Below are 26,380 nucleotides of genomic sequence, written 5' to 3'. Positions count from 1 at the left end.
GCTGTAGCTTTAAATATTTTATTGCAGATTTAAATTTTAGTTCTGTAAAATGTTTTACAGCCTACAGCATATGAAGCAACTTCCCATGTGTGGATATTTTAAACCCGTGTATCAACTCTTTAGTTGTACCAGGCAGTCCCTTTCAGTGATAAATTCTTGTGGATTTTAGACACATCCCATTCTTAACAAGAACCTCTTTTCTTGTTCTTTCTTAGATCCAGTCAATCAGAATTCTAACTTCCTTCTGCAAGTGAAAATTTTTGATTTGCCTAATTGGTGTTCCATCACCTTACAGAGAACTTACTAAAAATATTTTTTTTCTTTTTGTTAGAAAATACAGAATTAATCAGACTCTGATAATTAAAATTTTATGATAACAATTGTACTGTTATGATAGTGAAGATACACTTGAAGGTGTTTTAAATTTTGCCAAATGCCTCTTTTTTCATCTAGATCAGACAAGCTACTTGGGCATTGTATTAGTACTACCTGGCTGAATTAATGCATAAGGAGTTTGGCATATACATTTCTAAACTTTGACTGCAATCAATGCTGTCAGAAAGAACTTGAGATCAACCCTTTCTGTAAATGTCAAAAGCTAAATCACATTCATGTTAAACAGGAGTTAAATTCACTAAAACTGTTGCAGTGGCTGTCTTGGCTTCTTCTCCACAGCTCTTTGCAATTGCTGTGAAGGAGCTTTCAAGAGGTTCATAAAGCTAGGTCTGTAAAAGGTCTGTAATAGACTTCTTATCCCTAGCTTCAAAACACGTGGAGTTTGGTTGTTCTTCCTCCTGATGCAATTGATGAGATAGTGGATAAATCAATTTTTGGTGCATTCCCAAAATCAGAGGCAGAGATGACAGAACACAGACCAATGGACTAGTAAAGATTACCAAGAGTCAGCACTGAGATGTCTATGTATTATAAATGCTGCCATTTTTCTCGGAAGTTAAAGCCTTCCTCTGGAGCTAAAGGGATGTACTTCTGTACACACCGAATTCGCCTCCCCAAATAAACTTCTGGACTCCAGAGTGCTACTGTCTGTACCTCGAAGGCTGAATGGAGGTCAGTGCTTTCTCTCAGAAAGCTATTTCTGAAGATTATATTTTTGCTTTAGTTTCTCATGCAAGAACGTGCCAAGGAAGTGATAATTCTCTTTTCTCTTCCCTTCTCTTTGAATCTTCTGAAATGAATTCAAATTCACATCAGCCCACTGCCAGGATGGGGACCTAATCATCAGAGTGGCAGACATCTGCTAACTTTTTTGGCAATACCTCCAAGTACTTTTGCTACTGTAATAAATAGGAGCATACATAACCCATTCCAGAAGGGTACAGTGTAGGTGGAAAACTAGGAATATGTCCAGGTACTCTTAAACAGATGCATAACAAGAAATGGTTATATTTGCTCTGCACTGCTCTGAGGGAGGGAGGTGGGTGGTGAATTCCTGTACTTCATTCTGCAAAATATACATCTACTAAAGGGAGGAGGAGTACAGAACAGAATTAGAGTGTTGTAGAGAACGTGTTGCTTAAAAAACATTTTTTGAAGTTCAGTCTGTATATGGACATTGAGCTGGCAGTGTTTGGATGATAAGAAAGGAGCAGATGTTGGTCTTCCTTCTGCAGAGACTGTTCTAGTCATTCCTTAGATATGCACAGCTAGTGGTAATGTGGCATGAGCAGGAGTGCCTTTGTGCTGCCTTTGTTTGCCATGCGGAGACATATGGAGATTTTTTCTCACATGTTTTACATCCTCAGTCTATATAGGGGTTTCTAAGAGAAATGCAGATTTCACCATGACAGACAATGCAATATATGGCTTCAGCAGGCCCTAACAGGCACACCAAAGCTTCTTTAATAATGCTCTGTGATCAAGTGCAACTTTCCAGACAGGACAAACAGTTGTCAAAGACTAGGGTAATCTGTTAAACCATCTCAGTTGCATACCCAGGATGCAGTTACTTTTCCTAATAAGTAAATAAACAGTAGTATTTAGAAAAATACATCAGTCAAAGTGTGTGCGTGGGAAACAAGGGGCTCTGGGTCTGGCGTTGCAGTTATCAGGAGTGGTGCTTTTCATGGTAATTGCTGAAACCGTGGCTTCCTACAGAAGCAGGAATCTGCATAAAACAAATATCCTATTCAATGTAGAGCCATACACCCCCATAGTTCCACTTGCCTTCAGTCAAGGACACAACAAAGTACTTGTTTGCAGTCACTAAGAAGGAAGCAGGAATGTTTTCCACAGACCTTACTTGGCCCACTTTCCCCCCTTGCTTTGTGCTGAACTCTTCTGAATCTGGTCATGTCTCCTGATTGAAAACTCCCCTTCTGTGATCCTTCTGCCTCTTGAGGTTGCATGTAGTAGAGGTATGCTCTACTATACCCTTCATCTGTCTAAAATGATTCTGAAGATGAGATACTAATTTTATACAGAATGAGTGCAGAATCCAACTGCATCATCTTTTTCAGTGAAAAGTGTAGCCTTTGATTTCCTTCAAGTCATTTTCATCACTTCCCAGCTTCATCAAGAATTGTCCACCTCTTTTCAAGACGTTTTCTCTAAGACTGTAAAACTTCTGTTTATACAGGCACAAAAAATCATTAGCTGGAAGGTATAAGAGGGTGGAATCTGTTTCAAAATGCAACAAATTATATAAATCTTGATTTTCACCATATGGTTTTCTAGCCAGCCCTGATAATCACATAAGAATTCATAGGAATTCAAAGACTCTTAGGCTAGAGTAGATCCAAATTGCCATGCTCATGCAGTGTGTTGCATGTGAAGTTCCCCACTCTATATGTTTCTTTGTACTGAAAAGTTATATTCCTCACTACCAGAGATTGCAGGGCTGTCAGCATCACATTGAAATGATATTCCCTGGAGAAGAGGAGGAGGGAAATATGTGAAATTACCTTTTGATTATGGTACACTGCACTGTAGCCTTTAGCTCTTGTTTTCCAGTCATTTTCTTCATTTTAGCTTTAGCTTTATTTGTTTAATTTCAGCCTGTATGATGTTCTGATGCACTAGCAAACCAATTTGCCTACAGTCTAGTAAAAATCTCATGTTTTGCCTCTGTCAGGTCTAATGATTGCAAAAGTGTTTGGTCTTGCACTGGTGGAACAGACAAGTTCTCTGTGTTACCCTTGCCAGTCTTCTGCAATCAGTCCTGAGGTTTTCACTCAGACCAGCCTTGCTTTGTCTTTTGGACACTTCCTAAAATGTCCAGCTTGATGAAACGAAAACCATGGTATGAAGTTTTCTGCAGTGGATATCATCACCAATGATTTAATGGATGTTTTTGTTTATATGAATACTGGACACTTTGAGAAGGCAAAAAGCAAGAAGTTCTCAACAATGTTTCCCCTGGAAACAAGCTGTTGTGAGCTTTTCACTTCTCTTAAAGTTACTTATCATTTGTGCAGGTCTACAAGTACAAAACTAATGAAATCCCCCTCCCTTGACTGCCTTGTTTAGCTTAAATTTTGTGTCCTTTAAATGGTTTGCATAACTTGTTTCGTTCTCTCCATATAAAATACTTTTTAAAATTTACCTCTAATTGAGACTTTCTTCCTCTGGCAAGATTCCTGTATTTTGTTGACCAACGCCCTTAGGCAAATTTTTGGCTCAAGAAAAGGTAAAGATTAATTCTGAATGGTCTTGATAGAACAGATGACTAGATTCAGAATTGGTCCTCTTAAATATTTACTGTACTAACAGGGTGTGACCCATGTAAAGTTTCAATTTTTCAGATGACTGCAGACATGCCTGCATAACTGATGCTTCAGGGCTGGAGTGCTCCCGTTGCTTACTGTAATTGCTCCGTGTTTGGGATTCATTTTGTGTAACATTAACCAAAGGGGAGGGAGATTATGATCTGTAGCTGAGTGAGATGATGGGTGGGGGGTCAAGAGCGCAGGGTGCAGGGTGATGGGAACAAGAGAAACTACAGGAGCCATAAAGCAGGCTGAAGGGACACCTGCCTCCACTGTCTATAGTTCCTTGCTGAAAAATATAGAAGAGCACTGCTATGTTGTGACAGCTATTCTCATTGATCAGAGTTTAGTGAAAGTAATCAGGCAGCCTGAAATATGGAATATATTGAGATTTGAATACAGGCGTAACATATTTGCATAAGAAAAAAATGGTTAATTGAAAACAAATTGATTAATTTTTATTTCTCTCGTGGAAATATCATTTCTGCTGAATGAATATTAAGCAGCATGTGGTAGTTCATGACGAAGTAAGTGATTCACATTTACTGAAAAGCAACCTTAAGCAAGGCTCCCAGATCCTTTGAATCTGTGGTAGAAATTCTATGCCAATTTAAAATAAAACTGTAGACAGGAACTGAATGCACATTAGTTTTCAATTATTCAAATGAAAGACCTTTTTCCTGTAAAATTTAACATAAGAATGAAAGATGGGGAGGGAAAAATAATGCATGTCTCTTCAGATGTACACAGTATTTAGGTTTGAATTTCAGTCAGCGATGCAAAGAAAGAAAAGCAATCTCAGCTGTAGCTAGGCTTAGCTGCAAACTTTTTTCTGTGAAAAAAATGAAAGCTAAATAGAATTACTTGATAAGCAAATACTGAACTCTATGGGACCTGAGATCCCAGATCTTAAGAATATGTCTGCACCAAAAAAGTAAAAGTCTTTACCTGTGTCCAAGACAGGAGGAATTTTCAAAATGGATTTTGCTTATTAAGGTTAAGATTCTGCAGGTGTCCATAACATGGGTTTGATGCAATGCTTTCTGACTAAAGCATTGTGCCCTCTCTTTTACAGGAATTTCAACCTATAAATTTCTTTTTGGCAATGAAATATTTGTATCCTTAAAAAAACTGTTACATTCCAGATCTTAAGACAGTGTTGTGTGGTATAATATAACAATCTTTCCCTGAGGTTCTGTTGCTGACTATGACATCATATGGTAGGGAATATCCTTTTGGTCAGTTTGGATCAGCTTTCCTGGCTGGGTCCCCTCCCAGTATTTTACCTATTCCATGTTTACTGATTTTGAGGGGCAGGAGACAGAGAGAAATCCTTAACAATGTGCAAGCATGATTTAGCAATAGCCAAAACCTTGGTGGTTTATCAGTGCAGTTTTAGTCACCAGCAACACACAGGCTGCTGTGAACAAAGCTGAGTTGCTAACTTCATTCCAGCCAGACCCAGTACATCATGTTATTCCTTTGTGCTCAGGTTGCTGCCAGAGAATGAAAGTCTTCAGTGTTTTTAATCAGTAGATCTTAAACAGTTAAAAAGAACTTCCTTCTTCCAATATCAAAGAATTTGCGATTTTTATTATCTATGAGGATTTATTATAATTTCAAAAATGTGGACACTAAAGTACAAAAAAATGAGGGGGTGGGAGTTAGACTGGATCCAATGAAAAGTTCAAAATAGGAAAGTTTTTATCTAGTCAAGATGTAGGTTCTTCTTGGTTTGCAAGGGAAAATGCTACAGAACCTAATTAATGGATGTATAATCATGTTGTTTCCCATATATTCATGCTCAGGAACACCAGAAAGCTGGGAAATTCACTACCATCTTTGTCACTGTCTTAGTGGTTAGTGATATGTATTAAAAAATGTGTTTTATTTCATCTTTAACTTTCAGTCACTATATTTTCTGTATTTTTGTCTCTTAGATTAAAGAGATTGAAGTTAGAAAATCTCCTTAAGTAGGTAATTTGTCATGTACAGACTATCATCAAGATCCAGTTCTGTCTTAATCCATCTTAGAGCTCATTTAATCTCTTGCTGTACAGTCTATTTCCAAACTGCAAATCAATCTTATGGTTTTCCTCTAAAGTTTGAGCTCTATCTTGTCATTGCTTTTAGTGGAAAAACTGGATATAATTGGTTATCTTCAGATTTGGGAGAAGAGGGTAGGTACTGTAGTAATACTGTAGGCAGTTTAAGCATATGTCTTTTTTACTAGGCATATATCTTGAAGTGCACATCTTTTTGTAAGTGGCCAGAGATTGCCTTCAATCCATGCTGAAATCCAGATATAGGTTGGCAAACTCTGAACTGTGCTCAGCTAAAGTGTAGGGCTAAAGTCTTCAGATAGGGGTGTCTGCACACTGAGGGCTGTTCTGGGGTGCAGGAAGAAAATTGTCACATTTCCATTTATATATATATATATATTAATCTTAAAAAAAAAGGAAGAAACTAATCTTTACTAATATTTAGTATACAAATTGACACAGGTGCATTTAGCCAGTTCATGTGTCAGATAGTCACAGAGGGTTCCTGAAGTGTCTTGTGGGAAGAGGGGCTACTTCCCAACACTGGGGAATTGAGAGTGGCATCCTCATTCATTCATTCACTTTCAGCTTATTCCATGTATTACTGTTTACATGTGCCCAGTTAAGTGGATTTATGGATTATATTATCTAGTTTTCACTAAACTACAGAATGGACAAGGGGCTTAAAAAGATTCCTGAAGAGCAAGTGCAGACTGAAGATAATACTGATAATGCCAGTAGAAGTGAACAGGAAGGAAATGACAGAGCTGACGTTTCTCCTTCTGCTAGTACAAGCTCTTCATCAGTGACATTATGGATAACAACTACGATGAGCCAAGCAGATCTGACAAGAAGTGAAGGAAAAAAAAGAAACAACAAACCAACCAAACAAAAAAACCCCAAATTATCAAGACCATTTGAAATATAGATTTATAGCTACTGTTGCTAATAGTAAAGCTTGCTCTAAAGGTATATTGTGCCTTGAGATGTTTGCTATTGACAGTAAATGAAGGCATTGAGATTAGAAAGACATTTAAAATTGAAGCATCCAGAAGATGAAAAGAAGTCTCAAGTGATGTGTAAAGTCATGTGGTAGTCTCTCCAGTACTTTGCATAGCTAAACATAATGATAAATGTTTAAAAGAAAATTCTGAATTTTCTTACTTAATAAGAAAATACAAAAGGGCCCATATTATTGAGGCAATACTTGTTCTTCTTGCTCCAGTGAAAATGGCTGAATTGATGCATGGAGAACAATAGGGCGACAAAGTCCATTTGTCAGCAAATACTGTTGCAAGATGCACAGAAGACTTGAGGAGTTGCTGAAGAATTGAAGAAACATATATTAAAAAAATGCAGTGTAGGATGTTGGGAGTATCTGAAAGTACAGATATTTCTAATGTGTCTCAGGTATTTTTTGGGTTCTATTTCAATAATAAAACAGATAAAGAAGTACTTCTTTGTGAGCCAGTGTAGGAAATATGTGCTGCAGAAGGTACATTCTCAGCAGTGATAGTAAGAGTCGTGTTTTATGGAAAAACCGTGTAAGTGTACCCACTAATGGAGCAGCTGGTACAAAAAAAGTGTATTCCAGAGAGTTGCAAAGCTACCACAGGATCATGTGTGAAATTCCTTTGCTGTGTCAGTCATAGGCAAGCTCTTGCAGCAAAGAAGCAGGAGCTGAGCTGAAGTCCTGCAGGGTGCTATTGATGTGGTTAATCTAATATAAAAAGACCTTATAAAGCTGAAACTTAATCTATTAGAATCTATCATATATCAGTTTGGAGAAATGATTGAAAACTAAAAGACGCGCCACGTTATAAGATATTGTTGCTTCCTCCATTTCTCCTCTCCTTTAGGACCATACTTAAGAGTATCACATCATCTGGTAACAACAAGGAATCAGGGCAGGGAGAGAAGGAGGGAGGATTCATTCCTCCTTTCTCTAATATACATTTTTAGACCCAAATGTCAGTAGTAGCTGATAATTCCCTTACTTTGATGTGTTCATGTAATGTGGCGGCAAATATGGTTCCATGTCAATGGGTTGTTGTTTAAACATTTATTCACACAAATCAGTAATGAATGGTCAGTTTCCTAAATACTCTTATAACACCTGATAATAATAATCCTAGATAATATTCACCAATTTTTTTCTGGCACTGAAATAAATAAATAGATGGAAATTTAAAGAACTATTCAGATTGCAGCATCCACAAATGTCACTTCAAAAATCTCTGCAGAGCTTTAGCAGAAATGTTATATAAAGAAAGAGAACATAATTTAAACAAAATTAATGTCTTTCTCCTAACCCCCAGACTAGTACAGCTTCTTCTTGCCAGAACAGAGTTTGCTTGTGTGGACTATGGGACTATTCCCTGTACTTCTAAGTCTCTTTCTTGTTTAAAGGAGGGAGATTAATTTTACAAGCAATTAATGTTACAGTTTGGCTTTGGGGTTTTTAATGCTAAATGGGCATTATCCTTCAGACCAATTCAAAACACATAACAAATGGCATGGAATTTATTTAACACTCATAAATAGATAGAAGTTATTTTGAGGGAGATTATTCAGTTCCAGTGAAGTCAAATGTGTAACCCGTACTGATGGTACATGTATACTCTCCTTCCTAAAAGGGATGAAACAAAGCATTATATACGCTTCTGAAGGTACCAAACATTTCTTCATACCAGATTTTTGCTAGGCCTTGTGGAGATACGGAAGTCTGATTCCAGCTGTTCTTTGAATTTCAGACAAAATCCCTAAAGTTAAAAAGAAAAGGGCAGCAACAATAAAAAGAATTAGGACATAGGATCAAGGAGTGACCACCAGTCCATTCAAGCAGACATAATCTTTACCACTTGAAGTTGCCAACAAGTGGCCCAACACAGATTGACACTGATTCCTTAATTTGCAGCATAAAGCACTTCAAGTAATTCTCACCTGGAATTCTTACCTAGAGGATTTTTTTCTTCTGGTTTCCATACTGAACTAAGGACTTCCTCTCAGACAGTATTGATAGACTGCTTACATTCTTTTGTATGATTTCCCAGTCATGGATAAAAATGTCTTTACTTTCTTAAACCAAACAGCTTGTATTAATGTGATTCTGGAGGATTCTGCAGGAAAAGAGAATGTGAAGCCAATGAAACAAAAAGATGCCACCATGCTTTTTGGACTACATTGCTGTAGTCCAAATAGGTGCAACATGAAAAGGCTGCTTAAGACAATCTGCCAAGATTCAGCACAAGGCCTGTTCAGAATCCCATTGGGAATAATATAAAATAATGTGAAGAACTTATTTAGAAAGGATTTGATATGAGACATACAAGAAATTATTTAAAGAAGTTTTAGGAAAGGAGACTGCAAGGAAGAAACCTCAGAACATAGAAGTCTGTCAAAGAAAAGAAAGAGCAATTAACAAAGGCATGGAAGGGTTCAAAAAGATATGTTCAGGAGCCCCGGGAAAATCTCTTTTCTGGAGACTTTTCATAGGTAACTGCAGTACAGCTTCAGCCAACAATTGAAATCTCAGTGGAGGAAGTATGTGAATAAAACTGAGATGCTCAAGTACAGTAAATTATCACCACCATATGGTGTCCTTCTGAGGATTCTGAAGTAAATAAAGTGTGAAATAACAGTCATACGCCATTGCAGGAAATGTTGCTGCAAGGTTTTCTTCAATATTAAAAGAGATATTAATGTAGTTACTGTATTTTCTTTAATCTTGGAGAACCAAGGGATAATCCCCAAATTCCAAAATAAAGTTTAATCATCCAGTAGTCCTAGAAAATAGGATGAAAATGCTCTAATAGCCTCTAATAGCAACAGTGCTTTTCCTTGCTTCACCTGAATTTAACTTTGATTGAAAACTGAATTTAATTCACTTAGCACATATGAATGGATTACATTAACTGGAATGGGTTAACTGAGCTATTAACTACCTTGCTTTCAAAAGGGGATTGTGATTATGGATTCTATCCATTTTTAACTTTTTTGGTTTTTTTAACAGAGGTGGTTGCTGTCCGAAGCCTTTAGCAGAGGACAGTCATGTCTCTCATGATGAATTTGGGAAAATCACAGATGTAATAGATGATAGTGCCATTATCAGTTTTTAGGGGAAAGAAGTGGAAGGCAGAAAGATTAGAAGGAGAAATAGTAGTTTAGTCTGTAACTTTCTTCTCACCAAGTGATATGAACTACTGTAGCTCCCCTTATGCCAGAGAGGGTCATTTAAACATCCATTATTTTTTCTGTTTCAGACTTTTAGGAACGTTCTGTCACACTCCCTGAAGCAGCCTTGAACTTCAGCTTGCCACTGCATATAAGAGACAGGGTCAACTTTGTGCGCTTCCTAGAAATCACAGTTGGCTATTGTGTCAAATACATGGCACCTTTTCAAAATGCATTTAAGTAGTTGAAATCGTATGCTTTGTCTTTTATTAGTTTTGAATTTTCAAGCTTTACTTTTGAGTTTATCCTTCATTCCTGAGCTCATGGATAATCTAAATGCAACTAAATTTTAGATACCATTAATTTTGAATGGGATCCACTTTGTACGCATTTCTGACATTTTCCAGGATCACCCCTTTTTTTTTTTTTTCTTTTTTCTTTTTTTTCTTTTTTCTTTTTTCTTTTTTTTTCTTTTTTTTTTTTTTTTTTTTTTTTTTGGTTAGTTAGTTTGTTTGGGGGTTTTTTTTTTGGGGGGGGGGGTTGAGGTTGATTTTTTTGTTGGTTTTTTGGGTTTTTTTTTTGGGGGGGGGGTGTTTGTTTGGAAACAGAAAAATAAAATCAAGACATTTCTTCAGGAAGCATTTACTGATGGGTAGACTCCAGCAAGGTTTCGTACAACAATTATGACCATAGCCACCATACTGCTCCTGCCAGACTGCTGCTTCCTCCTACAGGTCCAGCATGTAATCACTTTGTTAGAGGTTTACTGCACTGAATAATAAATTTCCCAAACAGAAAAATATTAGCTGTCTTTGGCCATTTGAACCTTCTCACAACATCAGATGACAATAAAATTGAACTTAGGTAGTATTCTTATCAGAATGTTTAGCTCACTCTACAAAGTCATGTAAAATATGTAGATCTGAATGTAGTAACAACTAAGTTAACAGGTTTGGGCTTCATTTGGGATTTACAGATGGAGTTTACAGAAGTCATTTCTGTAAATAAAAGCATGATTGGTATTTGGGGGTGATATTTTCCCCCTAAGTTATGTAGCATTTCAGCTAGCCTGTGAGATAGTATGTCTATTTTTTGAAATACGGAGTACTTCCAGGAGATCCAAAGGGAAGGATGGTGATCCCATTGTGAAGACTGCCACAACTAAGACTGAATTTCAGCCTTCTTGTGGCTTGTGGACTTGAAAGCAGGGAGAAAGATTTTCCTGTAACACTGACAGTATCTTAGTTGTTCATAGTTTCATAACTCCTCAGTTTCTCCAGTAAAAGTGGGTGAGTGCAGACTCTTAATGCCAACTATTATAGCCAGATTCACAATCCTTCTTTGTTGATCTGTGTTCCTGATGATTTTCTGCATCCCACAGACAGAGAGAAGGCAAAAAAAAATTAAAAAAGTGTGCTCCACAAATATTTGTGAAATTATTTTGGTATTCTGCATTAAAAATAAATATAAATTATGAATCAAGCTAATATGCTGTCTTCACAGAGAGCAGATGCTGAACCATTTTGACAGAACAATCTGATCAGCAGTACTTGCACATGCAGAAGGTGGCCATTTGGGTTTGTTAACCCATTGTTTCCTCAAATAATAATCTCCGTGATCACAGGAATGATATTAATGACCATATGAGACAGCAAAAAATTAATAAGTAGGCAATTGTTTTCACTTCTAAGACTCTAAAGGGTTATTTTTGAAAATAAAACAGTAGTATGAAACTTCAATACATAAAACTAAGAAATGCATCAGTACTTTAATGTCATGTGTCTTCAATGTTTATCTTCTTCTGACTTTAGTTTCCAAATGGATTAAAGTTACAGTCCTTAGTACAATGTGCTACAAAATTTCAGTCATAAGAAAACTGAAAAGGATGGCTCAATTTAATATACATGTGCAAGTGAAAAAAGTTCTTTGAATGTAAACGATGCACAGTGGAGAGAAAGAGGAATATTTATTTTAAAACTCTCCTTATTGCTTGTCACTGCCCAGTAATATCACTCCAGTTAGTATCCAGTTTAGTTCTCTAATGTAGCAGAACTTTTCTGAGTCTGAAGAGACAGAAGGTAACTTCTCATGTATTTTTCCAGAAAGAAGGAACATGGGGCTAAAGCATGGTTCATACAGTAAAATTTTCTTGTAGATTTATAATAGCATTTTCATTGTAATGTGACAACCTTGGATCCCTGAAATGCTTTTCTGTTTTCTGCTTTTCATCTAAAAGAAGAAAGAGGTACATATAATGTTTAAACTGCAGAGTTTTTTTACAAAGTTGATCTAAACAAAGATGTTTGGAGCAGTGGAAAATAAGTTAATGAAAAGCTTTATTAAACTGTTCTCAAATTTTAAGCAAACCTCTCCCTGTACTCCTAAAAAGCCTATAGCCCAAATACCCCACTGTGTTGCCGGCAGGGCAAGTATTCCCATACTTCAGACATAGAACAGAATTAAATCTTAACTTAATGTTGCTGACCTTTCCACATTTAGGAAGTCTGAAGAATATGGATTGCTATTTTGGAGGACTTTTGAAATAATGTAATAATTCCTTGTGACCTCTATCCTCACAGGTTCTATAATGTCCCTTTCATCAAAATGTCATCCAGTTTCTATATTATGTAAATGTTTCTTCCTTTTTCAGTTTCCGACTGAGGCTTGTATTCATAGTTTTCAGTTGATAACAAGACTTACTCCTGGATGCAGAGGTTTTCATAAATATTGGCATAGCCCCCTGAGTCTGATGCAATTAAACCATTAGTGAGGAGCTGTAGCTTTGATACAGTGACTGAGTGCATGGCAAGACTTCAAACTTGATCCAGGTTTTCTGAGAGAAAAGAATTCCCAATACATAAGGACTTAAAAGTTTTTCTCAAACCCATGGTTTGAACAAACCTTCTCTACCAGCCAAGAAGTGGAATAAGGCCCTGTGTGTTCTCCCTCAGCCACTGGATGGACAGATTGAGAAGGGATGCAGGAGGGCAGCTCGCTCCTCTGACCTTGTCCTAAGAACCTTTTATTAAGGTAAGGGATCTTTGGGGTTTCTAAGTTTTAGAGGATGGCAGTGCTACTGGAAGACCATTTTGAGACAGGGTTAGATTTTGAGGCCTGGAATTCAGCTAGAGTTCAGCTGTCTTTATCTGAGTCATCTGAGCTCCGTTTATAGTTGATGGAGAAAGGAGAGAGGTTCTTCCAGGGTGCAATTCATCTCACCTGTTTTTGACATCTATTTGTTGGTGAGATGACTCATTCCTTAGAAATGCTCATTTATCTTAACTTCAGCAATATACGTGCAACACCTTTCCTAGTTAGTGTTGGAATAAAGAAATATTTTATCCATCATGGATTAAGAGACTTCAAATGTATAAATGGTAGGTTGCTTTCATTCTACCTAATCAAGGTGAATTTTACATAAAGATGCTTCCTTATGTAATTATAAATCAAAGCTCTTTTAGCAGTGATAACATTTTCTTAAGCAATATTTAATTATCATTCATGTTTGTTTGAATTATCCCTCTCAATGAATTCTGTTCAGAATTGTTTTAATAAATGGGCTCTTCCTGAGTATAATAAAAGTATTTGAAATGTGCATGTATGTAAGAATTAATATCTACTATACATTGTCCACCTCTAATAATATAGTCAGATTTTGAGTCCCTAATTTTTGGTTCAGTAGTTGAACAGTCTTTGCTACATGTGGACTATTACAGAAGTGGGTTTGATGGTGGTACTACAGTGTGTCCTTCAAAAGAAATTATTTATCTTTTTCTAAGCTGTGATTTATTTTTTATTTCTGTGGTACCATGAGACTTTCCATCTTTTTCTATTCTTATTTCCTAGGCTAGACTAAATTCACCAATGTAAAGCAACCTTACTATGTATTCTAGGGGGTTTTAATTTATTTTAATTTTTTCTAAAATTTCTTTAAGTATTTTTTTCTCTAAACTCATATTTAAACCCTGTGAAATTTAATTTACCAGAAAAAGATGCAGGTGTATTCTATATTTATCATTTGATGTCCTGATTGCACTTCACATATAATAATATAGAGCGCCTTTACTTGTCTGCCTCCACATTCCCTCCAAGATAAAATATGGAGTATTTCAGCACTCCCAGTTACTTGAATGCTTGCACCAACTTCAGTAGTCCTATTGCATTCCCTTGCTGTGATAAACAAGCATTTCTAAATTCTCCCTAAATTACTTGCACTTCTGGCATTGGTTTATGAATTATTAAATAATCTATTCTCAATAGGGCCCCTATTTACTTTCATGGTACCTGACATGAAAATTACTGTTGTATAATATTACAACTTCCAGACCCTTTAACTTTGTTCTGCATTCTCTATGAGTCACGTCTGATAAACTTGTAGAAGGATGGTTGCCCTATTTCCCTGGAAGCCATCAGAAATCACATTATGCTCAGGTCTGTAGATGCTATCTCACAGTAAAGGAATCAGAAATATATTTTTTGTGTATTTTCTTTTTCAGTTTTGTTCATTGGTGCTCCTTAACTCCTCAGGTGAACAGATATTATTTCTTAGACAATATATCATTACTTTCAATCCTTGCCTACTATCTTAGAGATCCTTTCTGGCTTGGCAATGCATTATGTATTTTCTTCCTGTAAGGAATGTGCCATTCCTTTCCTTTATCTCTGTACTACTGAGTTGTGTTTTAACTTCTCTTAGTGTCCAGTCTTAGTGAAGACAGCTGTTTTTTTCAGACTGCTTGAAGTCCTGCTGAACATTATGTGCATGTTCTTAATATGCATGTAGATTAAGTGGAACTTAACCTTTTCATACTTTGTTATAGTGCAGGTCCCTGGGGTTTTTTCCTAGCTAAATTTTTATTTCACTGTAATATGTTGGTTTCTTCAAATACCTCATAGCAACTGATCCACCTCTTGATAAGCTTAATTGATTTCATCTCTATTGGAGAGAAATCACCTTCTAACTTGACCTGCCCCCTTATTAATTTCTCCTCTGCCACAAGAACCCTGCCTGCCTATCAATTCTTTTTACACACAATTGGTAGGTTTAACATCAGAGTTCCTGATTATGTTTAATTTCTGTGATTAAAAATACAAGAAAGGCAAAATAAGGAAATTTCTTTCTTCCTTTAGAGAGTTTGGGAGGAAATTAGAGCATTTTGTAGGTGACTTCATAGAGGTTTATTTTTAAATTGGTATGATCTGTTTGATAGTCACACATATGTAGATTTTATGTGAAACCATATTCACATACTGCCATTCCAGGCAGAAAGGAGGATAATTGACATTTTTAAGTGGAATATGTAGCTATAATACAAATACAACAAAAATATCATGAGCAGTGTTATTATTACTGTAGTCTGAAAGATTCAGTCTGAAATATGTGGGTGTTTCTTGTAAGGGAGACTAATATTGATTGCATTATTTTTCAGGTTAGGCCCAGCTACTAACATCCTACTTCAATGAAAAAAGTAATATTTTTGTGAAAGCCCATACTGTGGCAGTTTACCCAAGTAAAAATCCAATATTATGGGGTTCCTTCTTCCCTTCCTGTCACAATGAAAACCATAAACATGGTACTTTTAAAAAAGTTCTGATTTCTTTTTAACAGAAAAGGAAATCTAAGGCAGTTCTGATTTCATTTCTCCTTTACACAATAAAACATATTTAGTTTTTTAGTTTTCCTCTAAATGAAACTCTTTCCTATTAGCCAAAATAATATTTTACTCTTTCCTCTTGGTGTATTTTTGCTTCATCTTTTATTTTTGCGTTGTCTCTCTGCTTCAAAGAAGGTTCTACTGCGTGTTTCATTTTTGTAGTCCCGAATGATGTGTATCCATGAAAGTGTAGCTCTGCATTTAGTATTTCTTGGATGTAAGTTTTCACTTAATGTTTCAAGGCCTCTAAATGTGAGTAATGTGTTCCATTGGAATGGAAATAGGGATAATTATATTTGCTTGTAACGCATCGTATATAGTGAGATCTCTATCTTTACTAATCCCAAAAATTTTAATCTGTCCTGTGCAATTATTCACAATTTACATTTTGTCCATGTAATGAGGAATTTTTTTTTTCTTATCATTCAAGCATTTGTTTTGTACACATATATTTATATGTCTGTACTGAAACTCCTGTGGTATAACATTTTAAAGTGCACTGTATATTCTGGACAACAGGAAATCTTAGTAAAATATCTGACTGTGTAATCCATCTGGTCTGACCAGTTCTCATTTGTTAGACATCTCTTATGATCAACATCTGGTGGGATTAGACTGCCCTGAACGACAAGGATTTAGCTTGCTGTACTTACATGCAGCTTTAGTGAACCAAAAGGTCATTGGAAATATCTGTTAAAAGCAAAGTAGTATGATTAATCTAAAAATTATTAAATTCATTTTGTAACTGGCAGAGTTAGGATTAACTGAGTGAACCGTGCCTTTAAACGTATAATTTGAAACCTAGTTTGAAACGTTCAGTGGAGACCCCTAAATCCAAACATTCATCACTTGATTGACAGGTCATCAGGAATATCACCTTTCTTTACTATTTTCCTCAAGAAAAAGACAGATAAAATTGGCTGGCAAAAAAATGAAATACTGTGATCAAATGGATGCTAACTATTTACTACTGGTCACAAGATGCTTTCACTCATAATCTCACGGAATTGAGCAATCTCCTCTCACCTAAAATAAAATCACTATGTGTGCAAATTCTTTATCCTTGTTAGGGACAGGGTCATTTATGTATTGTATGCAGAGAATCATCATACAGACTTTATGTAGGAAGTAAAAAACAACCAAAATTCAGTGTCGGGGCTCTGAGAGCACCAACTCCCTTTCTGCCGCTGAGTAGCCCTCCAGGGCTGCACCACCCCCTCCCCTCTTTCCTCATCCCTGACTCCATTTCAGCTCAACTCAGTGCCATCAGTCCATGCCCTTGTGATGCTGTGGAGTGCTGGTTTCTCATTTTCTCCATCACAGCTATGCCTGGCAGGGACTCTTTAGGCTTCTCCCCAGTCCTGTCATTTTGGTATGGACCTGCCCAGCAATCATGGGTTCTCTCTGACCCGCTTGTTTTACCAGACCTGATCATGTTCCAGACTTGTGAATCGACTTCCCAGCTTTATACTGAACCTGCCTTTTTACCATGAAATTGTATGGAGGTGTCACCTCGTGGCTGAAACTGTCTGTTCTCTCCAAGCCTGTCCTGTTCCCCTTGCTGGGTTGCTGGCTGGTGAGGTCCCTGTTTTGGGGGCTGTGCACTTGTGCCCCTCTTCCTTAGGGAGCCAGACCACACTCCTCCCCAACATTTTCTTTCTTCTCTTCGGGCTACATGCACTTCCTTGTACAGACTACAAAAATATGTTACAGTTTTATCTCGTCTAGACTCACCATTTTTTTTTACAGCCCACTTATTTCTTTTACCTACTCTCAATTTGCTAGAGATTAGAGAAATTAAAATTTCTTTCTTTGCACTGCAAGTTCTTTACTCCTCAAAATCCCTGTATTTCTTCTTTCACAGGTGCAGGGTGAGGGACTTTGTTGTTCACCTCTCAAACATCACTTAATTTGATACAAGAGCTATGAGGTAGGCAAGTATTGCTGCCATCCAGTTCACAAGAAAAATGTACAGCCTGACTTGGTAGCAAACTTAAAACTTTATTTCATAGGAGTTGAATAAAAGAGCAGTTCTGGCAGAATGAGAGAGAAAAATCAATTCTCTTGCATCCCATCTTCTCTTTTGTCTAAAGCAAAAGGGCCATCTTTTTCTTCCTGCAAAAGCCTTCCTTAAAAACTCTTCATTTTTTGGAACTTGCTCCTGAGTAAATATATTTGCACCCCAGTAATTTTTGCAGTTGACCACACAGATTAAGTATGTACTATGGTGAAATACTGATTTCATCTAGCTTTGTAGGCAGAACAGTGCAAAAGTGTCTTTCACTAGTTTGTGAAAATCTTTACATTTATTGATGATCAAGGCTGGTAGTTCCTGTTTTGGGAAAATGAAATATTGCTGTCTTTAAAGTACATAAAGTTGATATAAACAGACATAGAGCTACAGACTTCATTAAATTCTTAAAAAGGGTCTAAAACCCTGTGGAATTACACTGCTTTTGTGTTATAGTTGGTGCAAAATTTCCTTAGCAGCTGTGGATCCCCATAAAAACTTAATGCAGTTTTGTTACCACTTTCTACAGCAGTTTCTGAAAGTTAAAATGATCCTATTTACACAACAAAAACCAGAAGCACAGTAGTTTACAGTTCTCTTTACTTGGAGTTGGTGGAATGAAACGATTGCTGCTGAGCTCTAAAACTGCTTGTACTAAAACTGCTGGTGATACGCTTTCCAAGACTGCAAGCATCTGCTGAAACAAAACATGCAGCATTTTGTATTCTCAGTTTCACAGATTTCATCCAAAATAGGAATGTTTGCATCAGGATTGGCAGCTCTAGAGCTGGAGGTGAGGCTTTGCAAATTCTGACTTTGGACCTAAATCCAAATCGTTAGATTTTGTAGTTAAATATTTCTGAAAGAAGTGAAGAACCTCTGTAGAAAGAGAACACCAAGTTTCCGTTTCATGATATATGTAGAGTATTTATAAAGGAAGCGAAGAACCTGAGGTCGTTGGAGGAAAAAAAGTATGGAAATAGGAAGCAAAAATTGGAAAATATAGTAAAAATGCTCCCAGACCAGGGACACAGGATGACATGTAAGACATAGGTCAGAGCATTGAAAGGAAAACATTGTCTTTTAGAAAAACCTTGTAAATTCTTACAAAGCTGCTTATATCTTGTTGGGATAATGCAAAAGAAACACTTTTGGCAAAATCTCCACAACAGATGCATCTGGAAAACAGCAAATATCTGCTTCCAGCAGTCCAGGGAAAAGATTTTCAGCTTCTTTGGCACATAATCTAGTAAGGTGTGTCTTTTGGGAGATTAATCAGTAGATAAATGAAAAGTCTAGGAGCTCTGAAAGCCACAGATACTTTGCTTCTAGCAGATGAGCCAGGGGAGACGTCAAAGAAATTTCTCAGTGGCTGAATTTAAATAAGGGCTGCTCAGAAAAAAACTCAAACATACAGAGTTTAATTCCTCAAGTGCAAAGTTCTGAAAGGATGGAATCCCAACAAGTCAGTAGACAGTCTGAAGTATAATTTTTATAATCATCAGCCTTGTGCCCACCACTGAAGCCTGTCCATATGTATTAATAATAACTATTAAGTGTTTTTTGACATTGTTCTTATGTTTAATGGTCTAATTTGACTAGACGGTATTTGGTAAATCAGCTGTTTTCTGCTCAGTTTAGCTGAGTAATATTAATCTAGTTTTTCTTTGATTAAAAGACTGAGTAGAATTGGTCAGAAAATACCAAAAAAGCAAATCTGAAATGAAAAAACTCTTGTCATACTGAAGAAAGTAGGACAGTATTGGGTAGAAGCATATGACAAGTTGTATTCCTTTGGAAAATACATTGATATTAAGTAAGGAAAATGATACTTTTTGTCAGTAGCAAATGATAGTTCTAGTGTTCTCTTACACTAGATAGGAGGATTTTGGACGTTGGCTAAACTATGATCAACAGAGGTTTGCTTTCTTTTGTTATCACTGATGGTTTGTTTTACAAAAACAATTTTTCTTTGTTTTGAGAAAGACCTCTCTTGTAAGGAGCAGTTAATGGCATTGCTGGAACTAAAATAGCAATAATTCAGTTTTACTAGTATAGAAGCAGAAAAGGAAGTAACTACTGATCAGTTTTTGTGGACACATTTTCACAAATGAATGAGTTTAAAAACTGTAACATCACAGAAGGATAAAGGATGTAACTCAAATCTTGGCAAGCTGACCATTCTGACTTGCTTCTCTGAGATAAAACAATTTTTAATAAAAAGTTACTTATATGTCCATTTGTTTTAATCATTGTCAAAGGTTATAAAGTAAAAAAAATATGTCTTAGTAATTTTAAAGCATGACGAAAGGGGATAAGATGACATAGAGGCCATGAAAGAAGTAATTAAGGCAGCTGGTGTAGTGATGACTGTTAGAAAATGACCCATATCATCAGAAAGTATCTGCATATGTCACACAGGCTTCTAAATTCTCCGGTTTAATATCACATATCTTCCATCCTCTATTTTCTGTTTGCATGTGGATACCTGTTTTACAATGATTTGCTTCTCCTATTTCTATTACTACAAACAAACTAAAAAGACAATCACTGCAATTGATGTGCTCATAATTCTATTAACTTAAAATTGGTGTGCCACTCTCTTCATTTCATTCTGTAATCATGTTGCAGACTAAAATTATTTTGCTTATCTATTAGGAATACTAATGTGAAACTGGTTTTGCAGTCACGTGGCTGGAGGAAAACCAGCAGTGATTAAGACAGAAAACCTTGAAGTAGTTATATGGGAAAAACCCTAAATCAGAAAGCCAGACTGCTTTGTATGTTATCTGTCTTTTTTGTGCTGTTAGACATCTCAGAGAGGACAGTCTTGCCTCTATCAAACAGGTGAAAAAATCTGGTAGTGCCTGGTTGCATGTGTCACCTTCAAGCCAACTATTCCTCTTGCTGCCCCATGGTGTGATGAGTGATCTAAGAGAGGGGTAGGCCACCGAGGAGTTAATGAGGCTTTATCAGACCCTTAGTGATGTAAGCTAAGCTCTGCTGATTCATGGCAGGACCAGCTGAAATAAGTACTTGAGAATGTTTAGAAGTTTTCTTGATAAGCCTTTTCCCTTGATACTGTCTCATACATCACTTTGGCTACAACAAAGTTCTTGGTCCTAACAGCCCTGGAAATACAGAAGAATTGTCCATCTCCATGACACAAAGTGGGAGCCACACATGACACGTGTGAACTTTTTTGACCACACGTAGTAAAGTCCTTTACATGGTACTGCCGTTGGTAGCAGAGTGTGGTCTTAAATAGTGCCTTGATCACATTTTAGGTGAAATGGAAAAAACTATGTGGGTGCATATATCATCGTCAAGATCACTGCTTGTCATTACAGATATAAATACAGTCCATCTGCTTCCTTCTCACTGGCTCTTGGTTCACTAGTTTGCTTTTTTCTCAACATGTGACAGGTGAGGAATGATCTGACTGGCGTCCTCTATGGCGAAGACATCGAGATTTCAGACACTGAGAGTTTTTCCAATGATCCCTGCACAAGTGTAAAGAAGCTTAAGGTATGTGTTGCTGTTTGATGAAAAAAAGAAAGGGGTGGTTTTTGGATTTTTTCTATGAAGAGGAGTAAGGAAACAAAATTTGTATTAGAATGATGTATTACTACATTCCATTGCATAATAGTATCAAAAAAATGGCATTTTGAAGGCCTAGTCCTTCTTAAGTTAATGAAGGTCTATGTGTACAGTAAATATTTTTAATAGTTCCCAGTAGTGATACTAAATAAAGAAAGTTGTTGCTGGCTTAATGTTTGCACTTAAAGCCCCAGTCATAGTGATATACATGTGAAAATTCTTGAGGTTTGGAACGAGAATCCTTTTAAGCCTCTTTCCATTAGCTTCATTACACATTTTAAATTGAATTCTTTGCTAACATCATCTGCATGATTTGAAATGAATCACAAGGAAAAAGGAATGAAAAATAAATTTGGTAGCAGAATAATTTCCCATCCTTCTCTTATTATAATGATTTATTAGATGTCTGGCAGCTCATAAAATTAAAACAATATTTTAGCATTACCAGGCAGCACAACCAGCAATAAACTAGACACAGGAGATATGAATCTTAAACTGCACAGGAACATGAAAAAAATGATTGAACAGCAGGAGAAAGCACTTTTAAATGGCGAAGATCAAATTGTTTCTGACATCAAGTACATATGACACACAATTGAAGCCACAATCCTGCAAGTGCTTAAATATGTGTGAAACAGGTTACAAAAAAATGCTTAATAAACTAAATGATGTTAAAAAAAATAAAATTAAAGCAAGAATATTGACCTGTGTAAGACTAGTCCAGTACTGAAGCTGGAAATGTTCCGGAGCATGGTAAACTAAGTTCTCTTTATTATTTACACAATCTAGAGATGTAAGCCTGAATGTTTAAAGTATTAATAGGTAAAGATTATGTTTGTGGTAAAGATTATATTTGTGTCTGTCCAGTCTAAGCCTGTTTGTATTTCCTGTCTGGAAACCTGTCTGGGTTGAAAAGACTCCAATAGATGTTACAGCAAAGTCCACGTTTTTGACTAGCAATGGTGTAATGACAAGAAAAAATGCATTTTAAGCATGGATCTTTAGGCTGGAAGTCAGAAGAAACAATGTGATTCTAGCTTTCCCCTGCACCAACAACACACTGGTTGCTTTGCCAGGAATACCAGAAAACTGAACTAACAGTATATTTGTTAAGTATTGATATCTTCTTCAAAACAAATTAATAAAAAATAAATAAGCTATTATCCAGAAAATTGCTTGTTCTGGACAGAAATATAAGCTTAGTTGTTGTTAGGTACATGTTAGACACAGAATTTAGCTAAGAAATTCTAAAAATTTCTTTCTTCATTCCTTTCTTCAACATGTTAACCTCATATAGGCAAACTGGTATCTGCTTACCTGGAATACCTTTTATTTTCACAAACACATTTAAATTTATGAAATTGATGTTTATGGAATGGAAACCAGTGAAATCTGGTATGATTTGCAGTAATATATTTTATATTTCTCTCGGTATCACCTTAGTTTCTACTGCATTGACTGCACAGTTATAAGGTAAATTTAAGCATAAGGATATCTTTAAAACTCATTTTTGTGTTCGGAGAAAGGGGTGGATTTGTTCATCCGTATAAATGCTTGAAAATTCTAAGCATGAACAGACAGACTGTAACAGCAGTAACACTTCTGCTTCCAACTTTTTGTTATCTTTCATGTAGGACAAAAAAATTTCCATCATGTTATGATGGTGGGAGTTGATGTCCTCTAGTTCACTTTCACCATCAGTGTTTGCATAGCTAAGGTCAGAGGCTTATCTATAGTTCTTCAAGTGGACATCCAAGCATTTAGAAGGCAGAACATGTGGCTACCTCTGTTGTCAAAGTTGCCCAGGTTTTTGTGGTTTTAGTGATTTCCTCTTGACTGTCAGATGCATGGTAGAGAATAAGACAGAGTATCTGAGCTATTCAATTTAGGTATCTCATAAAGAGCCTGCCAAGACATTGACTTTTCCTGGCAGATGAGATATTGTAGCAATCCTTCTCTGGAAAGCTATATAATACAACATTGTGGTGTTATTCATTAGAAATGAGACAGATTAAAATCTGATCAAAGAAAGGAAGCTCTGAAGGCTGAAAAAAAATAGCTGCCTATTCCAGCATAATATGCATCACTCAAAAACTGAAAAGGCTAAAGAGTGTCTCGTGTCTGAGGCTGTTAGAAATGGCAATGAAGGAGACAAGTTGTTCTTCATCCCTCAGTAGAGCATCTTAGATGTGTTGATCCTCACTCTCTTCAGGGTTTTATTACTCAGCTCCTGGTGCTAACAAATAAATTTTATATTTAGTAGCCAAATAATATCTTCACCTATGTGAAAGAAAGAAGGGAGAAAAAGATTCATTATGTTCTTGGGTTGTGTTATAGTCTTAATTTATAAAACTTGTTTTTATGCAGGGTTTCCCACAACTGTGGGTAAATGAAATGTAACTGTTCTTCATTTTCTTGTTTGAACTTCAGTCCATATGGGAACATATGTATTTCTTACTGAGGGGCAAAGCTTAAATGCTGATATTGCTACTGTAATCTCTGGGAAGAGTAAATATGACAGCTCACCATCTGGCAAACAGTCTAAACATTGGTCTTTTTATGTAAGTGCAGTTTTGGGAGTTGCCTTCCCCCTGGGATGTTTTTAATCATCTTGTAGATCACCTGCCTAGTTCCATTAATTAAAACTTCTTCTGTCAAATATGTTTTAGCTCCATGCTAGCAATGTACAGCTCTCTGAAAAAGAGACTTTACGCTTGCTAGCATCAAGTGGGTGATTGTTTTTGATCCCTATGAGGAAGTTCCACTGTGTTAACTTGCATCATTCTGCAAGGGTTTGTGTAAAGGCATAGTATGTCCTTGCAAGGAAATCATGCTGGTTTATAGTCAGTTGACAGTATGAATGAAGGGGTAAAAAAGTTATGCCCAGCAAGCATCTGATATATGCCTTTGCATGAGTCTGTAATGTGGCCTTTGACCCACAAGTACTGACATGAGCCCAGCTCTGATACAGTGCCCAGTCTGCAGACTTCATTATCCATGCAAATAAAACCTCTGCCAGGGACTTGAGCTATGTGCAGTTGTATGAATTTGAAGCTTCAGCGTCTCTTATGTGGGATGGAGCCAGCAGACCCAAACCTGGCATCCAATGGCTTATCTGTAATCTTGAATGCAATTCTTCAAGAAGAAATTTGGGGATGATGTGGAAGGGGATGCAAAAAATGGCGTTCAGGAGGAAGAGGCTAGCTGAGGAGTGTGTCATTGCACAGAGAGAGACTTCTATGCATGAAAGAGGAAGAGCTGCTGTATAGAATTTCTTAAATTAACTCCTAAATTACATATGTTCTGACACACAATTCCTTGGTTACATTATTACATACTAAATTATGTGATAATCAGGTGGAAGCAACGTCTTAAGTTGTGAAACCACACACCACAGACGCTATGACTTCATTCTGAATGTTGTCGCACAGCCAAGTGGGCAGCATTGCTGCGTGTGCACTCTGGAATTATTATTTATGAAGCCACACAACTTACATATTTTGTTTGTTTTTTATTGGTTCTTATCATGTCATAAAATGGAAAGGAATTTCTTCAAATCTTAAGTTTAATTATTAGTTGCTCTGCCATTTATTTTTGAATCAAACTCTGCTACTCTTTTTTTTCAAATATTAAGTCTGCGTTTTTATGTTCAGAGCAGTCAAGTGACTCAGAGCTGAGGTTCCAAGAATAACCAAATTATTTTTAAAATTGAAAAAAAGAAATTGTACATGAGGTGAGGTTTTTTGTGCATAATTCCTAAATCTATTTATTGTCCTTGCAAAAACTGTAATGCTATTGCTGTAATTTGTGTAATTTGTTTGTTTAGTTTCATGTAACCTTGTTAGATTTGTTTATAAAGAATCTAATCCACTTGAAAAAGATTTACTTATTTTATCAGTCTGTGCCGAAATATAAACATGAAGAGAAGCAGGCTTACTGAAAATGCACAGGTTCAGAATGAGCAAAGCACATTATATTATTTCTGATTTGAACCAAGCTAAGAGTGATACTGTTTTCAGGCCTTTAATTACAGAGGCATTCTAATATCTTATTGTACTGTCCATCATAATATTTTCTGCTGAACAGGAAATAAACAGTGAAATTATCTGAGCTAAAAATCTTTGACAAATTGATTTAATTAAAACTTAAATGTTTCTGCCACTGAAAATCATACAAAATCATATGTTTGTTTTTTTCCTTGGAGGGGGAAAGAGCTGTTAGTAATTCAAAGCAGGTCTCATATGAAAGAAATGAAAAATTAGATTTTCTCAAGCCTTTGCAGAGAACTCTGCCTTTGTGTGAAAGAAAAGGTAATGTGAAGTCATAAAAGTGTGTTTTATGCATATTAAAAGTAATTTTTCATGTTAGGAAGAGGTCAGTCCTATTCCTGGAGAAATATTTTTTTGCATATGCTCCTGAATTTAGGAAGAGTCTCTTAATATGTTTTTAAGTATGAAAGTAAAATTGGCTTTGGACTTCAGTCATAGGTTCTTAAACTGTGATGATTTTTTTTAATGTGTGGAGGTGGGAGGGAGTAGCGAGCGAGTTGACAATGTGTTATAGTGACTACAGAGAAGATGTATGAATAAAACCTTTAAAAATTACTAAAGCAGGCATAATATCAAGGCATTTGATCTCACAAATCTCATTTTTTAATTTTAAAGTTTTATTTCATGCAGACAGTGAGAAGTTTGTCTTCAAGTGGTTCTAATATGCAAAATTGCAAAAGAAATATTGCAAAGAAGCAAAAGACTATTTGATATTTTAATGTTATTGAACACTGATATTTGACTGTAGTATCAGTTTTACTCTCACTAGTACTATAGCCTAATCATTTTCTACGCCTCACCTGTTTTTTCTTTTTTTGCATTACTTCAAGTTCTTGAACTTCTAGAAGATGAAATAGTTCTGTATTAATTCTGTCTGCAGCTGTAATCTTTGATAACTCCCTGCATGATCTGAATGGCCAATTAAAGTGGTGTCTGGAAGCTGGGACTGTGTTTAACTGCCACACATTTTATTCAATCTGCAGGGTAATGACGTTCGGATAATCCTTGGCCAGTTTGATGAGGAAATGGCTGTGAAAGTTTTCTGCTGTGTAAGTAAATAGATTTAATTGCATATCAGACTAAAGAATATGCTGCATTTGAATTAAAAGCAACTTGAGCATAAACA

General features: G+C 36.3%; 1 protein-coding gene across 1 annotated transcript in view; it reads left to right on the top strand.

Annotated features, from left to right (window-relative positions):
• The window catches only part of GABBR2 (gamma-aminobutyric acid type B receptor subunit 2), a 458,172-nt gene that overhangs the window by 194,595 nt on the left and 237,197 nt on the right, over positions 1 to 26,380 (top strand). The window contains exons 4-5 of the mRNA XM_066184941.1: positions 21,032 to 21,133; positions 26,238 to 26,303. Coding sequence (XP_066041038.1) covers positions 21,032 to 21,133; positions 26,238 to 26,303 — 168 coding nt within the window. The remainder of the gene's footprint in view (positions 1 to 21,031; positions 21,134 to 26,237; positions 26,304 to 26,380) is intronic.

Source organism: Chamaea fasciata, unplaced genomic scaffold, assembly GCF_029207755.1.
Source record: "Chamaea fasciata isolate MVZ Bird 193981 ecotype frontalis unplaced genomic scaffold, bChaFas1.0.hap1 SCAF_1, whole genome shotgun sequence".
In the NCBI taxonomy this organism is placed as follows: Eukaryota; Metazoa; Chordata; class Aves; order Passeriformes; family Sylviidae; genus Chamaea; species Chamaea fasciata.
Note: the sequence above shows the minus strand (reverse complement) of the source record. Positions and strands in the feature narration are given on the sequence as shown.